Source organism: Maylandia zebra, linkage group LG18 (assembly GCF_041146795.1).
Source record: "Maylandia zebra isolate NMK-2024a linkage group LG18, Mzebra_GT3a, whole genome shotgun sequence".
NCBI classification, from domain to species: domain Eukaryota; kingdom Metazoa; phylum Chordata; class Actinopteri; order Cichliformes; family Cichlidae; genus Maylandia; species Maylandia zebra.
In genome coordinates, this window is record NC_135184.1 from 12333683 (window position 1) to 12352191 (window position 18509).

An 18509-nucleotide genomic window follows, 5' to 3' on the forward strand; every position below is an offset into this window, starting at 1 on the left:
ACACCAGCACTCATTAACAGTACAAAGTCATGTTGGTGGCTAATGGATGCGTGGAGAGAAAAACAAGGTCCACAATCAACAGTTGTGCTCTGTAACTTTATTCTGGGTCTTGCATTTGGAAAATAAAAGTCACGTGCCTAAAAACATAAAGGGGTTCGAAATATAATTGAAAACAGAAAACAAACATCTTCAAACGTTTGTGAAATCTTCTTTTTCTCTTTGGTTTTATGATCAGGGTGATCACTAAGAGCAGCAAAGCCTGTAAAACTGACTGTTGATGGTGCCGTTTCTCAAGGATGGGATATACAGACAATATTTGTGAATACTTCCCTCATAACCTTACTTATTAGTATTACCCTTATACATGTATTGCTAATACAGTACTTTTGACATATAGAATTAAGCATATTTAGAAGTCCTTGCAAATTCCATAAGAAGCAGAAGGAAAATTGAGAGGGAACATTTTTCCAGTACCCTTCAGCATTGACTTAATGCATACATGTCTCTGAGCCAAGCCAGTAAAAGATTGTTTATTTGTGGTCCTAAGTGAATATTTAGTCAACATTCAAATAATGAGCAGACAAAATGGATCAACATGAAGATGAAATCATGATTAAAAAAATATATTTTCTGTATCAATTAATTAATATTATAATTGTCACAGTTTTAGAGCAGGGGCCATGTAAACCAGAGCTCGAAAAAGAGTTTTCAGGGCCATTTGAGGGCACTTTGTCTATGGCTGAGAATCCGGGGTTAATCGCTTTAAAAGCAGTAATTAGGTGTTAAGAGGTGTGCATGTCTGTTTAGATTAGCCTCCAAGATAGATTACGCTCCATGACTTACGATAACCTCCCCCCATCAGAACTCGGTGCTCTTCAAAAGCCCATTAACACTCATATTCCCTATAAAGACTAAAATTGATATTAGTGGAAAACTGGCTTTGAATGCACATTTTCACTTTCTTTGCAGCAAATGAAAGAAAAACATCAAACTAATTAAATTTACAATAAAACAGAGGAGCTCTGGAGCCCTTTAACAGGCAACTAATTGGTCATAGTTACTTCATAGGAACTCGGAAATCTTATATCGAAATAACATATATCATTAATACCTGTACATAATGCATCCATAAACGGTGACAGTGTGTGTGTTGTAAAATATCTTACCACCACAAAACAGTCAGAACACAACTCAATTATAAAATCTCAAGTATGAATTTTTCATCAAGTTGTAGTACAATACAAAAACATTGCTACTTCTGCCAACATGACTCTATGTGTCATCTCTCATCTCAGTTCAATAGAGATTCACTAAAGGTTTACAAAATGAATGATTACAAAAGTTAAACAAGAGTCTGTTCAAGAACCTGGCAGGGATTTAATTGTATTTGTAGGGTTAAAACAAGGGTAAACATTTTAAAGTGATTTTTTTAAATGGTTAGACGTTTGTTAGACATAAAATAGATTTTAAAAAAATTCTTTGGTATCACGTGTCCGCGTCACTGGAACACGAGTCAAACGCTTTAAAGGGAGTTTGTAAACATTAACGGAACATGTGGTTACATTGTAACCTCGGATCTCTGAGTGAGAGACTATATCTCCAGCCTTTAGGCTCGGAGACACATTCCGTTCACATCTCCACAGCTGTTTTATAGTCAAGCTGTGGGGCCTGACTGGGCAAGCCGGAGTGTCTTAAAGAAGTATCCGCACACCCTGACAAAGGGGAATCATTTCCCCTACATATGGAATATGTAACAGAGTGGAGAGATAGTCTTGATGTGATAGAGAACCAGCTAAATCAAATCTGTCTGCTTCACATCACATGTGCTGCCAGGTTTTATCCATTGACTGAATGTGCTCTTTGGCCTTCATCCTGAGTGCTGCAATGCTTGAACTCCTGTCATCCTCCGTTGGGTATTTGTCATTGAAGCTGGGAGGACACTGATAAGGAGGTGGCCCCATATGTGGCTGCATACACTGGACCATCGTTGGCGGGGCGTTAAGGAAGCTTTGACTTGGATAGGTGGGTTGCAGGCTCTGAGGTGAACCCATGAAACCTGGAATGGTATGCATGGGTGTGGCACTGGAAATAGGTGAGGTCAGCCAGGGATCTAGCGGCATTGGATTGGCTACTGGCCCCACGTTTGGAGTCATCGGTGGACGGTTGAAGGATAGCATGGAGGAATCCTGGAGCTTCATGGTTGTGGTGTCCATCTTTTCTTGACGTCTCCACTTTGCCCTTCGATTTTGGAACCACACCTGAACCGAACAAAATGATATGAAATGCATGGACAAGGAAGCCTTGAATTACATTAGCAAGAACTAAAATATTAATAAAATATATCTTGGAGACTATGGAGGCTGCAAATGTATTTTTCTAGTAATAACACAAGTTGGTGCAATATTTTTTTCTGTGTCTGTGTGCACAGTATTTGACCTAAAAGTGGACAATTGCTTTCTGGGCAATAGTGAACATAAAGGGCATTAACAGTTAAATGCCATATGATTGCATGGTGAAAAAACTAAGTAAATCCTTAAAATTGATTCTGAATGAAATAAAAAATTTTTTTACTACCAATAGCTGCACCTTTTGCAAATGACATCATGCCTTTCACTGAATTTTCCCTTGCAGTAATCCCATAGTAACAGATGCTTCCAGTTAAACCTGTAAGTCTGTGCCTTCTCTAATCTAAACAGAGACTTTAACTGAGTTCTGCACGAGCCAGGTAAACAGTGATTCGACTTTCCAAGAAATGGAGTCAGGTGTACCAAAGCCCATTAATCATGCCAAAGAGTTTCAGGCAATATGGTCATCGGATCATTAGCTTTGAATAATGAATCCTCCAAGAAAAAGCATGTTTGTTAAAAGGTGAACAAATAATCTTCCATATCAACACCATCCCACTCAGGTTCCATATTACTTTTTTGATTTTTTCTAACCCTTCACCAAACACAAACGGTTGGTAAATATTCATTTCTTTCATGGATTTCTGTTGGAAGATTGGTAAACACTATCCATCAGTCCATGTGGTGTTATTTAGGTTGTGAGAATATCTGGATGACATGTGCTTATATCTTCATATACATTGCCTTTACCTGAACTCGAACCTCAGGCAAGTTGACTTTCATTGCCAGCTCTTCACGGCTGTAGACATCTGGATAGTGAGATTTCTCAAAGGCTCGCTCCAGCTCATGAAGCTGATAGGTGGTGAAAGTGGTGCGGTTTCTTCTGTGTTTCTTTTTAGCGTGCTCTTCATCTTTAGTGGTCTCTGGTGATCCCTCAGCATCATCTGCCTCCTTTTGCAAGTTGCTCATCTCTCCCTCACATTTGTCACCAGAGAAAATGTCAGATTCTAAAAAACAACAACAAAAGGACACAACCGAGCAGTGAAACTAAGGTTTTAAAGTGCTTTGATGTTTCGGCTTAAATTGCACACTACTTAAATGTCCGACATTTGTTATATATTTCCACTTTATGGCAAACAATAATAAATGGTCTAATTGCCCTTTGTTATTTCAGTCATCAGAAACCGAGAAAACCTGATATATGTAAGATTTTTCTAATAAGAAGTGAATACTTTGGGGGAAATGTTTTATGCATTATTCTACCACCAACTAAGAAAGTGAAATCTTTTATTAGCTTCCATGTTAAAACAAATCAATGATTGAAAACTCTTTTCAAAGCCCTTTAAAGGCTTATGAACCTTAGGGTGGGTTAGGGCTAGGTCTAAATGACATCATGTCTTTCACTGAATTCCTCCCTGCAGTAATCCCATAGTGACAGATGCTACCAGTTAAACCTGCAAGTCCCTGACAACTGGCTTCTGCACGAGCCAGGTAAACAGTTGTAGTGCCGATTGTGCTTTCTAAGAAATGGATGTAGAGCAAGGGAGTCATGTGAGTGATGTACCAAAGCTCATTAGTCATAGCAAATCGTTCCACGCAATATGGTCATGGATAAAAAGTATCTTTGTTCTAAAAGTGCACGTGAGGAGAAAGTGACTGCTTTTATACAAATCAAAGAACAGTCTTCCAAATCTTTCAATGTAGGTTGTTTTCTTTTTTTATGTTTAATTTAACAAACCAACTTGCTTTTCTTCTTCTTTTGGCTGCTCCCTTTAGGGATCCTCCACCTCCACCTCACCCTGTCCCTAGCATCCTCTGTTGTCACAATTTTCACCTACTCCTTCTCTGCATAAATGAATCTTCTCTGTGGTCGTCCTCTTTTCCTCCTGCCTGGGAGCTTCATCCTCTACAACCTTATATATAGTATATCCACTATCACTCCTCTGCACATGTCCAAACCATCTCAGCCTTGCCTCTCTAAAGTCGCGTCCAGTCAAATCAACCTAAACTGCCGAACTTTAAAACTTATTTAAAGGGACTCGTGTTTAATGCACATTATAGTAAACCCTACATTAAATATTAAAACACAGTTTTGAGGTACAAGTTTCAAAGCTGGTGCAGAACTACTGTTTGGCTTTGGAATTATATTTTTAACTTGCAGGGATAAAGACTCACGATAAAGATATGTAATAAAATAGCAGTTGCACAGAAATGTATATTCGACCATGCTTTATTTCATCCTTCATATACAGGATTTTTGTGTGTGTCATCTTTTACAGTCCAGAATTCAACCCTTGTCCACAAAATGTGTATGAAATATGTATTGTTGTCCAGCAAACAGTCACACTGAAGCATGGCCACTGTAAATATGGAGGTGTCTATAATCACACACAGTTTTAACTCTTTAAAGTGTGCAAGGCAGAAGAAATTTGTCGTTTTCCCAAAAATTAAAAACATATAGCAATGTAGCATGACATATCTGTAGCATATAGCATGTAAGCTCAATAAAAGCGCATAGGTTTTTTTAAGCTAATGAGTTGTCATAAAGGAACCCTCAATAAAAGCCAGTGGAACCATACTACATATCAACCGTTTCCTTTGTTGTCATTCAGCTCGCTGCTAATGAAATAAACAGCTCTGTCTCCTGGGAAAGACCAGGGAGACACAAATCCTCTTCAGTCAAGTCACTGTCAGATACAACTAATTAAATCTTTATCTTTGGTCCCGATAAATGACATCAAGCTCTTTTCTGTGCTAAAACCACGATGAACGATGTGCTCTATAACAATAATAATTCTTATTCTTGGAGATCTGAGCCATGTACATCTCAAGTTTTAACCTCTTAAGCCCCAACGCCCCCTGATACGGGGGCAAAAGGCAGGAGATCAGTTAGGCTTGGGGCTTAAGAGGTTAAAACATCCAGTTAAACTTAATTGTTTTTCAATTTTAGAATTGGTTGGTTTGCATCGATGTGTTCTAAAAAGTGTTATACAAGTGAAGAAAATACAATATATTTTGGGGCTTATCCTTTGTTTTATATTAGTCTTTTTGTTTTAGTTGTATTTATTATTTTTCCTGTCTGTGTAAACTGTTTATTCATACACATAAACTGTGTTTTTAATTGTTTTTCTATCTAGTTGTTCTACAGCGCTTTGTAATTCTGGTTATGATATATGCAGGACAATTAACTTTATTCTTAAATACTTATTACACTCAATTTTAGTTAATTTCAAACTGGTCCCACCTGCCTTGCTTGTATCGACAGGCACTACTTTCATCCTCAGAAGGTAAAGGAAGAAATATGGCAAACTGGATGGTCTGCTTTCCAGTGAGATGTACCAGTTACTTTACAAGTAAAACATAATAATATGTAATCAGTTTTTGTGTTAGTAGCTACACCTGCAGCTAACAAGTATGAAGAGAGTAAGATAGCTTTCTTTCTTGTTTAAGTGCCGAAGTGAAAGTAAAGTAAAATTATGTAAAAGACACTAAATGTATTTCACATCTTCATTTTGTATAAAAGAGCGTTAGTCAAAAGATATAGATAAAATTAAACCACACCATCTATTCATCTATGTATAATTTTTGCTGATGAAACTCAGTAGTGAGCAGTTTAATTTGGGTGCTTGAAGTTATTTAAACACTTGGGCTAACTTTTGAATTTGATGGGCTGTAAAGTTTGGAGTAATGCTTATTTTTTGTCCTTAGCATGTACACAAACTTAAATATTACAGTACAGTAAGTTTGTCAGTTACTTTACCACTTGCCAGAACTAATTGCATCTTATTGTTAAATAGCTTTGCATGAGGTGCAAAACTAGTGTATTTAAACAAGTTGTTTCAGAAAAGCAACTCAATTAACATGATGGCTTAAAGCGCCTGAGCACTGATACAGAAATGTGTGTACTATGTTTAAACTGGATGTACAAGATCTTAACAACCTTAGTACAGGTTTAATTCCACTCTTTAGTCGGTTAACAAGAAAATCCCCTCAATGATTTAAACTGAGAGGAAAAAACTTCCTGGTTTTTATGCCTTTTATTAAAAGACTCACCATGGTAGGAAGAATTTTGGGAGCTGTCTCCGAGGTCTGGTAGGTGAGCGTAGTGGTCCGATGGGACCATCTTTTCAGGATCCTGAGGGTTTGCTTCATTTGCTTTCTGGCTTTCATCACTTTCTGCTGAATGGAGTAAAGGGTCCTGGTCTTTAGTGAATCCCAGTATGACATCGATACTGTGAACCCTGCCTCCGGCACTTGACCCAGCACCTTTTGCCATGTCATAGTTGTCTAGGCAACTATCATCCACTATTCCCAGGGTATCCATTGACAAATGCATTCGAACCTTCGGAGACACTGTCTCTTTTTCCTTGTCAGAGAAAAGCAAAAGACTACCAAGTGAGACGAGGCAGAGCACCTGTTGTTCTGCTTCACATAGAGCAGCAGAGCAGAATTTTGTGGAGTGTGCAGGCCGTTTCCACAAGAGCAAAGCCAATTCACATATCTGTCTGCAAAAGAAATAAAAGGAAAGAAAAAAAAGACAAAAATGTAAAGTTCTGCACTTGAAGGTAATTTAACGGTTTGTTATTAGTCTTGATGGACTTTACGGGAGCCCCAGTTTGCTCATCGTGATCCTTTAGTTTAAAATGAGAGTAGGAGTCCCTATTGGGAATATTAGCTTCTGGTAAAAGTTGGAAGAATTATGAATTAGTAAAAACTATTTTACATAATTAAACAATTTGAGTGAGTAAAATTTTCTTCTTTTTTTTTTTAAATTGAGCTGATCCTGAGTTTACACTGATTCCCATTTCTATTGTAATGCGATTCAAGTTTGTCAAATAGGAAGGCAATCAGCATGGTTAAGAATTTAGCTGGATACATTTTGTGATTGCCTTCAGGGCACAAAAGAGTGAATTTAACTCATCTCATGCCTAAATATAAATCAGCTTTATAGAAAGTGTTTATCAACATATTTGAGCGAATGCATAGCGAGAAAGTACATAAAGTAATCTTACCTTCCTTCGTTCTCCTTCCACAGGCTAGGCTGCGCACATGACGTCTCTGCAGTCCGTAAGTAGACAACTGACTCTAACAATATCTACCGTAGGCATTTGTTACTCCCTGTTAAGTCCTTGAAATCCCCTGCAAACAACTGAGCAAATGACCTACTGCTGAAGTTCTGTGCAGAAAGAACATGCAACATGTCTCCCCCAACAAAACTCCTCCTTAACCGCACAAGACACCAAAGCTGGAGGTTGAATGCTAGTAAAATCAAAGAGTTTAAGAGGTTTATTAATTGGAATCCTTCCCCTTTAAGAATGACTGACAGTTGTTTTCTGGTCAAGTAATTGCTCCAAATGTGTCCTGCATTCAGACCACAGAGGGAGGCCATTGCTAATGAAGGCTCAACAAAACTTTCTTTCAAAAAATCTATTGTCTGAAAGATAATGGCTTGTACTGAGAGTTTTCCCCCCTACTAATCCCTTCATTATAGACAATATAAGAGAGGAAAGACACACAGATAGACTTCACTTAAATGGCTGCACACTGTAAACACGTAAAATAATGTTTCATTCAAGCAAGTGAAAGATTTTAATCCTCACACTACTCATTTTACCAGGTTTGATAAATTAAAATGGATTTAATCACATTACATTTTTCAAAGTGGAATACACACTGATATATTGGGTTCAAATATACATGTATACTATAATCATTGCAATAACTTTTCACTGTCTAATGATACTTTTTTTTTTTTTTAAAGCCAAAAAGGCAAAAAATAGTGATCTAAGTAAGGGGTCGCACCCCACTTGACAAATAATTAAGTAATTCATGCTTGAGCAGTCAATTTTTCAACATAATCCATTTCACTCCTTTAACTTTTTTAACTAAAAGGTTTTCTTCAGTACCATGTTTGCATTTCTCAAATCAACACATAATCGACACATAATCTTGCTGATCTGCTTCTGATAGTACACAGTGGATTTGGATTGGTGGCACTGGGTATTTCATTCTGCAGCCTGCAAGATTCACCCGTGCCAGCTGGCACAGCCAAAGCCGTAGATGCTACAGTAGGTGTTGCAGAGATCAACCCCATCCTTAATTAGCCTAAAGACTTGACTGGAGATTTCCACTGACCTCACCCCACCTACCTTAAGATATATTTAGGCGTTCTTGGCATGCCAAACAAAATCCAGAACTTTTCTTTTAAAAAATACAAATTGCCTTCAAAGAGGTTTACTGAGAGTCTTGCTGTCAATTCTGACGTAAAGTGTTTTTTTTTTAGATAGATAGTTTTCGCGAAGTTTTCAATTTTACATGTTTGCATAATTAATAACAGTTAATGTAACTGCATAAGTCCAGCAATCTGCTGGGTAGTAAATGTTGATCCTATTTGGGGGTTTTTTGGTTTTTTTATTATTAGCCCTTTGGCACACAATAAAGGAGCAGCAGGGAATAAACCATCTTCTAGGAGTCAGTGAGAAGGTTAAGAATCCATGGAAACCTAAAGCTAATCTAGCTAGTTTAAAGCCATCTGGCCTCACTTGAGCCACCAAGCTACATTGTCAGTTCGATCTATTAGCTGAATGGCTATAGGTTAAGTGGTTTTGGCTGACCACCTTTTCTGGGTTGTCAAAGTTGTTTTCCAATAAAGGAGAGACTGAAAAGCCTATTACTTTTGCCTGTGAATAAATAAAGAAGTTAAAGATGCCCCCCTGGCAGAGATTTGCTGGTAAGTAGGTAGCCACCATATGTTTACTATGAAGGAAGCCAACCCTGTAAGGTGTTGTGCAGCGTCACCTTTCTCTAACTTTCAATATGTCAGGGGGGGAAAAAAACGAATAGCAAGTAAAAACCTGCTAAAGTTATTATTTTTCCTAATTCATTAGAATTAGAATTCACCCCTAAACAATGTTAGCTGTGACTCTGACAGGCATTTATTTGCAAAATCTCACATATTTGCATGTTGAAAGTAAAACGCCTCCACAAAAACAATAATTGCCATTTAAAGAAATTGGAATGAATTTCTGTTGTATAAAGAAACTTTATTTACTTGGTTCCAAATATAAAAGGTCATCTTCGGAAAAGCTTGCACCATCGCTGCAGTTAATCCCTGTTACAGTAGGTCATCATGTTGACATGTGATATCTGTGAAGGCATATTTGTAGAATTAATTATGGCTCAGTTTCAGTAAACTAAAGCATGTATGTAAAATGTGTGTATGTAAAGTCGGATTTTAGTCCATACTGAATTGTTTCGTTTGATAACTCAGACTCTTATACTGTTTTTGTCATTTTTGGCAGGTATCTACTTATAAATTATAAATCATTTGTAAAGTCCTTTAATGTTTGGACTACTTTAATAACAGATCGTATTTATATGACACCTGCTGGACGCTCCTAATAGTAGCCAGGTCATAAGCAAGGGAAACTGATAATCATTTTATCACATTAATATTAATATATTAAAGCTGTCCCTCTTTGCTTGTTTCCCCATTATCCTAATTGAGTACAAATTGGTTAAGAGGGTGCAGCGCAGCTATCAAGCGCCTTAGTTTTATCAGATGACAGTTTAAGTCCCTGAGATCCCATTAGGAAGAAAGCAGCTAATGTTTAAAGGCGCTGTGTCAGCTTACAGGGGGAAAGGGGGATGGTGAACAGCAGGGGGATGACAGGCATAATGGAAAGGGAGGGTTAAATGCTGGGAGATGTGATCAGCTCATGTTCAAATGTGAAGAAAAGTCTAATCTGTCACATGGTGTTCGGTTGTAAATGTGCACTTTGTGCTTATTATTAAAAGTCTGTACAAAAAGTGATCTTTTTACGTCTAAAGACTTGAAACTGAAACCAGTCACTGTCCAAATGAAATGATTTAAAAACAAATTTCAAATATCTCTTAAGGATACCTCCGATGTCTACAGAGGTATTAAAAACTACATTTTAATGTATTCAGCAACAAAAAAACATAATGGGATGATTGTCAATTAATAGAAGAGATAACAAGCTATATGGGTCCTAGATTAATCCTATGGCCCATAATCCTAGATTATACTCTGTGACCTAAAATGTCTTCTGTAGATAAAAGCAAATCCAAATTCCTGTCAAATAAAGTTCCAAATATGCAGTAAATCTCATCCGAGATAAATGTATTTGCGAAAATGATGCAGATAGACGTTAGTTGAAAGAAAACAATATTTGGGGCGTTCAGGTACTTTATCTTTTAATCTTTTAGTTTGTCATAATAACCAGAGTTTCTCTCTCGTCCACTCAGCCAGATTAGGAACTTAATGCTTTAACCTTAATGGGAATTTAACCTCTTTAAAGACAGTTTTTGAATGAATATCACAAACATAAGAAATAAGAACCCTTAAATCTTTATTGAATTTTTTACAGAGACAGATGAAGAGATATTTAAATTATTAAATATAATACAAATGACCGTACTGAGTGTCATACTGTGTGTATAAGTAGCAAAAGTGAAGTGAAGATGGCCGGATCATTTCACGAAGCACCTGTATGTAGAGAAGCGCTCCATAAACAAAGCACTTTAACCTGTAGTCTGAGTATGAAGACTGAAAAATAAAAGCAGTTATCTGTGAAATAGACACTTAATTTCAAATATTGCAGTTCAGGTGAAAAGTAATGTGTGAAGGCCTGGGTACAATGCGAGCACTGTATATTTTATACTTTGAGTTTTAGACAAGTAGTTATCACATGAGGGTACATTTCTCCTCTGCATTCTGCTTCATCTCCGACATTGTTGCCTGGGCCTTGGTTTTCAGTGTGTCCATGTCCAGGTTTTGAAGTCTATTGAGGAAAGAGTCATTGGCCTCCTCTTCCTCCTCATCCTCATCCACCATTTTTGCAAGCTCTTCTGGCACATCAATGTCATCCCCAGCCATCTCCACTAATGCCGTGTCTTGAGTGCTCTGTGACAAAAGTCACAAAATTGTAATGCAGTAAGTTCAGAATGATGTTAAAACCCAAAGATTTAATAAGTTACCATGGAAATGCACTTTAGAGCTGTTTAAGAGACTGAATGATTATGGCTGGGCAGAAATGCATCATATTAATGAATCAGGTGTTACTAGTAACATCTACAAAAGTTTATGAGTCTCAGTCAGCTTTGCTAGTAACCCAAAAACAAGTCTTTTTCCTAGTATTAATAGCAAATACATGCAATTAATTGCATGCTTTTTCTAAAATAACTTACTTTACAGTACTTACACAATAAATAAGTAAAATACACATTTTATTTTGAATATAAGTATAATTAACTGTGTTAAAAAGTATCCTTTCCCCAAATCCCTGTTGAAAAAATTGTGTTCACCTTCATGTGGAAACATTATTTACTTAAATCTGATGAAAATATGAAATGTTTCACAATAACTATACAAATGCACTGGTATGGTTCAATAGCAACTGCATTAATGTGTAAAAATAATGGATTTTTACCATTTAAAGAAAGTAATTATGTAAGTAAAGTAATTCTAAAAGGGTTGTGCCAGAAATCATGCAGTACTAGTCATAGAGTAAACTTACCTAAGTTAAAATTAAGTTGATACAACTCGAGTAAACATATTTATATAGAACATTTAAGCACAATAGTACAGACATTAAACTGCTGCACACACATAAAATGCTCGGAGAAGTAATACAAATGATTTAATGAAAATCAGTAACAGTAATACAGTGATGAAAATAATAAATATAATTAATAGATCAATATAGTAAATAATAATAAAAGTAAAATAACATTGGTAAATGAGATACACTTGGAAAAATGGCACAATAAACTGATATATGTAAAGGTTAATGCAACTAAAGATATAGTTTCTTACATCTGGAAGTCGATATTTATCTCTTAAAGCCACTCGGAGATTTGCCCTCTCAGCCTTCTTGGTTGCAAAGTCCTTGTCACGCTGAATCCTGCAAAATGCATGCACTTTATGTAAGCCAGTAAATGGAACAAGTTACAAGGCCAACCCTGCCACATAGTGACTGTGAGTTAAAGGAAAAAGAAACAGTAAATCAATCACTGGAATGTAATTGTGTTTATTTTTACCATACATTTAATGTATGATCATATGCTTTTATTTATTTATTTATCATATTTTCCAAAATGTTCAGAATCCCTAAAATATATCTAATATAAGTAAATATTTCCTTTCATATCATTATGTTATCAAACGCATCATACTGTTAGCAGAAGAAGACATGCCAGGACTGCCAGCTGCGTCAATTAGAATGTCGTATGAAATATTATCTTGTTAAGCTGATCAGCAAATCTCACTGCACGGATCTTGTTTTCCTGCCTTCATCTATTGTGTTTGACCTTGTGTGGATCTGTGAGGATTATGTAGTTGTCTGACTGTCTGTTTGTCCACAAACTCTTCCTATGTGATCAGAAGTTGAGGGACCAGACTTGGAGTAGAGGTACATCTCAGGCCCCCTGAAATCATTTGCCAAGCTACCACTTATCAACAGGCTAATGGGACCCATTATATGGACAAATAATGCAACATATAATTTTCATTTAATGACCATAACATCTAATTTGTGTACAAAAAACAATATATTTAATATATTATAATGACATATCGTCGCCTGGCAACCACCACTTGTCCAACATTTATGCAGCAGAACAGGACCAGAGAACCGTAATTTGTGCTATTAGCCCACTTCTGTAACTGTAGCTGCAGTAATGCCCTGCTTAATAATAAGATTAGCTACATGGAAAGCTAGCAGTTGGCCCAAATCCGGGGTTACTTGATGTTTTGGCCAGGGCTGCACTCCTTCACCTCATTCACTCCCATTGCTGTGCCATTTATACACAAAGGCGATATTGGCATTTAGCTACTTAACCCCTGTGTGGCCCTGGGACCATTTATGGTCCCAGGGCCACACAGGGGTTAAATGCAGTTCATCCTCAAATAGAATTACAGTAACTCAAAAAAGAAAATTTTTAGCTTATCCTGAATAGCTTAGTTAGGTTAATTGTTGTTTTTTTGTTTTTTTGTTTTTACTAATTCTAAAAAAATCAAAGATGCAGACCAATTTTTTAATCACTTCTACTAACATTATTATTCAGTGTTGTCCATCAACTTCCTGTTGTAGAATATAGCTCGAATAATCTTTAAAGAAAAAAGTTACAAAAAAAACCAAACTGGTGAACTTCAAAAAAATTCATGAACATTTAAATAAAGACAAAAATCTACTTTAAAAAAATCACAATAAAAAAATACCACAAAATAAATGAAATTAGTGAACTTACCCTAATTAAATGAACTACTATTCCTTTTCCCGTTAAACATCATTTGCCACTTAAAAATAATTAAATAAACAAACATTTAAAAATTAACAATAATAAAAAAGAAAATCACAAAAATGTCTTTTTTTTTCTTGCTGAACATACCTTTATTAAATTAACAGTAACCTGTATTTTTGACCACCATACTTGCCTGATTAAGACTAAACTGCCATTTTCCACTTGAATAAGTAAATAATAAATCAAAAATTACTGCAATCTGTTATACAGTCTGCCCTAAGACCTTCTTTTTTCACTTAGTTGAAATTAGCTTACATTGTAGCATCCCTTCAGATTTTAAGGTGATTAAATAATTATTGTTTTAAAACGCACTGGCTTAACAGACATGTTTAATGGTGGCTTCCTGAAACCAAACCGTGTTATTACACACAGAGCTTAATCTCCTTCACTGGCTAATTTGAGCCTCAAGGGAATAAACCGTACCTAAAGCTAAACTATAAGCCTGTCTCACATCCGCTGATGTCACATATGTGGTCACACAAGTAAGACTCCAGAGTCCATACACACCCACACACTATAGAAAACAATACAGTTTGAGAATGTTGACTGACAGTATTTTCTCATAATGGCAGAAGCTGACTCCAAAATGAATCTTAAGATCATGCAGCTCATACTAAAGGGCAAAGTAGCCCTAAAGTCTGGCTTATGCCCAGTGCATGTAAAGAGAGCAGGGATTATTACATTTAAGTGGAAGTTAGCTTGTCTAATGCTCTCCCCATAAGGTAGGCATCACCAAAAAGTAACACGTTTTGCAGATTTGGGTGAATATGATGGAAGCTAGTACAAAGAAAATTAAGTGGCCGTTTGTACTTAGAAATACATTGGACTTTACATGCTAAATGCAAATTTGGTAACCTACAGCGATTCTTGTGTTGGTATTTTTTGCATATGAAAACTTCAGACCACCTCCCACCAATGCTAACCTGTCCCACACTGTCCCACACAAACACAGTGTTTTGCTCCACATTTAGTTTTTTGGGATCTGGTCAGCATACAAATGTCTGAAATGTAGAATACAGCTTGTATTGACAGGGAATGAAAACGAACCTCTTTCTTTCTAAATGTTGCTACTATGGTCCACAATGTAATAGTAATTCATGAGTGGGTTTTGAGATTAAGAGAGGCACTTTTTATCGGTGCTATATGCTTTTATCTGCAGCTCTGGAACAAACATGACGCGATAGCCTGGTATTACTAATCCTGCCGATGAGTAATACAGCCCGCGCTTAACATGAGTTTTATCTTTCCCTTTTTAAAAAAAAAAATTACACACTGTTAAACATTTAAACATTTACATAAATTTTAATCCCAGCTGGCATTAGATGAGCGGTGGGGTATGCTGTGGACAAACGGCCAGTCCAAGCACACAATAACACACAAGTATTCACACTTACATCAAACTTAGATTGTCATTTAAAAATGTTAACCACTAGTTTGTGACCTCAGTGCAAAAAACATATTGCTGAATAGTTGTAAACATGCTATCCAGTTTAGCTGTTGTTAACATTATTTTAAGGCACTGTTTTTCAGTGTTTCATCCAATGCTGCAAAGGTTTACTCACTTTTCTTCCACCATCTGCTTCTGGTACTCCTCAAACTCCTCTCTGGACATGCCTTTGGACTCTGCTGTTTCCTTTCCTTCTGCTCCTGCTTTACCGTTACCTTCACCGCCTCCTCCGGTAAAACTCTTCAACTTGTCACCTAACATTTGATTCATGAGGAATGCCATATTTCAGCTGTAATCTTTCTCAGTCCTACAGGGAAAGCGTAAAGCTAAGGGCCGGTGGAGAGGAGAAGGGTAACGTTAAAATTAAATTTTGTATGTTTAAAACAAGATACTGTTTACAAGAGCTGTATACAAACTTCCCTAGATGTGTGTCAAGATGATTAGACCGTGTCAATAACTTGTAGCTGGAGTAAAACCGATAAAGAGCTTAGCTCATAACTGCCAGCCTGCAGACAATGGAGAGTGTTTATCTTGTCAACAAGATGGAGCAGGATAGACCCTCTGGGTGTAGTTCACTATTATCTACTTGCCAAACCAGCACTAATCACTGCAATGGAACTAGTGTGATCGAATAATAAAAACTAACTGTAGGTAAAACATAAATAACTTCCATCATGCAAACGTACGCACGTACATTTCATATAAACAGTGGTTACCACAGTGGATGTTAAATTCAGCAGTGCTACAGCAGATACAGCTATTTATCATGAATGATACTGAACTTATTTGAGTTTGAGGTTAAAACACTAAAAACTCTTTTGCACAGCTCTTTGTTACTATATTATTATTTATAACTGTTATTTAATTGATATTAGGGTTAGCATGAGTTATACACTTGGAAAATACTATTCTTTTCCTATTGAGCTTCACAGTATTGACTGTTTTTAAAGGTGGACTCTACAGTCACAGAGCTGTCTTGATTTCCTTTAAGTAGAAATAAAAATGGTTCATATTTTAAAGCAAGATTTTCTTGTCACTGACATTTACATAAAAATGGTTTAGCTCACTGGGTTTAACAGGCAACCCATAAGCTACAGGGCTGATGCACAGTCCTGGGTTTGAAGCTTTCCTGAGGCCATTTACTGCGTGTCTTGTCCTGTGCACTGTCCCCAGCTTTCCTGTCTTCCTCTCTTGCCAAATCGTATGATACAAGCAGAGAATGTCTGTATCAGTTTGTGTATCGATCACACATTAAGTGCAGTTTGCATTGGTTAAAAATGATTTTGCAGGTTATCTGCATGTTAAAACAGGAATTAAAGAGGCGAATGATACTTCAAAGGTGTCCTGAAGCGTTCCTGTCTGCCATGACTGCCATATATTGTCCTAGTTAGAGCTAAGGAGTATTTTAGTGATGTTGTGGACGTCACACTTTCATAACATAAACATTCTGTAACACCCAGAACTGAAAAACTGCACAGAAACTTTCTCTTGGATTTACAGACACTGTAAAATATTCAGTTCTCTGTGTAAAAATGCCTTGTTGATGTCAGAGGCCAGAGGAGAATGGGCAGATACTTCAAACTGATACAAAGCACAGCAACTAACTCATTGCAGCCAACGTATTACAACCATGGCAGCAGAGGACAACACCGAGTTCCACTCCTGTTAGCTGGGAACAGGAAACTGAGGCTACAGTATAGACAGACCAAAATTGAAGAAGATTGGAAAAATGACAGTGAAGATGAAAGCATGGATTAATGGAATCATTTCGCCTTCAAGCAGCTATTAAGGCTGTTGGTGGTGGTGTTCTTTTAATGGTGAGGGATACTTTGGATCCCAACTGATTGTTCAAATAAACCAGCCTCTTGAGTATTGTTGCTGACCATGTCCATCCCTTTATGACAACAGCATACCTATCTTCTGATGGCTTCTTTCAGCAGGATAACACACCATGTCTCAAAACTCAAATCATCTCGAAATGGTATACCTAATAAAGTGGTTTGTGAGTGTATCTTAATGAACATACTGAGATGGAAACATCTAAATAAAATATCCCTTGAGAGATTTTAGAAATTCGTGTGGGATTTTTTCTCTGATGAAGACGTCAGATTTCTTTTAATTTACTGCTTGATGATTGTTATGTCTATTCACAGATTATTATTAGTGTCACAGAAAACTTTTGAGGTCCCATTCAATTATGTAATTTTGTTTTTACTATTTTAGCCTCCTTTGCTTTTGTCTGTCATACTTTCTTAGGTCTTTTGACAAAATTTGAAAACTCCTTTAGGACCATTGTTTTAATCGTCCTTGCTTCATTAATGCACACAAACACATCTTTCAGATCTCTTTCTTCACTTGTCCTTGCTGTGAATTCAAACAACAAAAAAGAGATGCTGCCAAGCTATAACAACCTGCCACAGCTTAGCCTGTGAGCCTGTGTCACTACAGCTCACCTGCTTTATACCACAGGTTATTTGCTGCGAGTATACAGACAGAGGAGTGGTCAAGAATTGGCTTACTGTGACCTCTGCCCCGGTAATCCACGTCGTCTTTACCATAGCCTATTGTGACGTATAGGTTCTTTATCCCATCCTTCAGACTCTCACCAAGACTCCTGGACTTTTTCCAGGTAACCTACAGTTTAAATTAGGGCTGAACGATATATCGCATTTGCGATAATATCGCGACATGATCAAGTGCGATTTTCTAACCGCAAAGGCTGCGATTATACTGCGATTATATTATACAATTCATGGGCTGCATCCTCCTGAGGCCGCATTTGTAGACCGATTACGTCACAGCGACGCGCCGAAGGCTGTCCAAATTACTACCATATCCCAGAATTCATAGCGCGGCCCAGCCAAACTCCAGTTTCCAGCAATGGCGGCCGCTACTAAGTTTTAAAATTACTCATACTAATCTTTCTGGGTCACAAAATAAACTTTTAACATATTTTCAGGCGAGAAAGTAGTTGTGTAAACATCAAATATCTGCTCGGTTTATCAAGATATCCCATATTTGCAAAAGTGCTTCGACGTTTTCAGAGGCGTCTGCTACCCACCAGCTCGACAGCTAGCCGGGAGCTCGAGGGTTACTGATGCGGCCGAGAACGGCACAACTCCCGGCACATCATTTTCAGATCACCGCGGAGTTTCGCTGCTCGGGTTAAACGTAATATATAAGTCACTTAGACAACCTAAAAATGTTATTGTTGGGCTTTTTTCAGTGTTTTGTTTGTTCGTGAGTAAATCGGTTTGGCTGAGATTAAAGTTATTAGATTAGATAAAATAAAACTTTATTAATCCCCCGGGTGGGTTCCTCCTTGGTTTTCACACAGCTGACTAAACGTCAAACAGAAAACTTATTAAACAGAAGTATGAGACAGTCGAGAA

At 37.1% G+C, this 18509-nt stretch overlaps 2 protein-coding genes across 2 annotated transcripts; both read right to left on the bottom strand.

The window, feature by feature from the left end:
• Positions 1 to 82: 82 nt before the first annotated feature.
• Positions 83 to 7794, bottom strand: LOC101476736 (retinal homeobox protein Rx2). The gene is made up of 4 exons (XM_004555325.6): positions 7358 to 7794; positions 6399 to 6850; positions 3096 to 3352; positions 83 to 2258 (listed from the first exon to the last, which is right to left on the bottom strand). Exons 2-4 carry the CDS (start codon positions 6679 to 6681, stop codon positions 1818 to 1820), a joined length of 981 nt encoding a protein of 326 aa, XP_004555382.3. The 5' UTR covers positions 6682 to 6850; positions 7358 to 7794; the 3' UTR covers positions 83 to 1817.
• Positions 7795 to 10549: 2755 nt separating this feature from the next.
• Positions 10550 to 15616, bottom strand: cplx4c (complexin 4c). Its single transcript, XM_004555332.5, has 3 exons — positions 15233 to 15616; positions 12184 to 12271; positions 10550 to 11271 (listed from the first exon to the last, which is right to left on the bottom strand). The coding sequence occupies exons 1-3, from the start codon at positions 15397 to 15399 to the stop codon at positions 11053 to 11055; spliced, it is 474 nt and encodes a 157-aa protein (XP_004555389.1). The 5' UTR covers positions 15400 to 15616; the 3' UTR covers positions 10550 to 11052.
• Positions 15617 to 18509: the final 2893 nt, after the last annotated feature.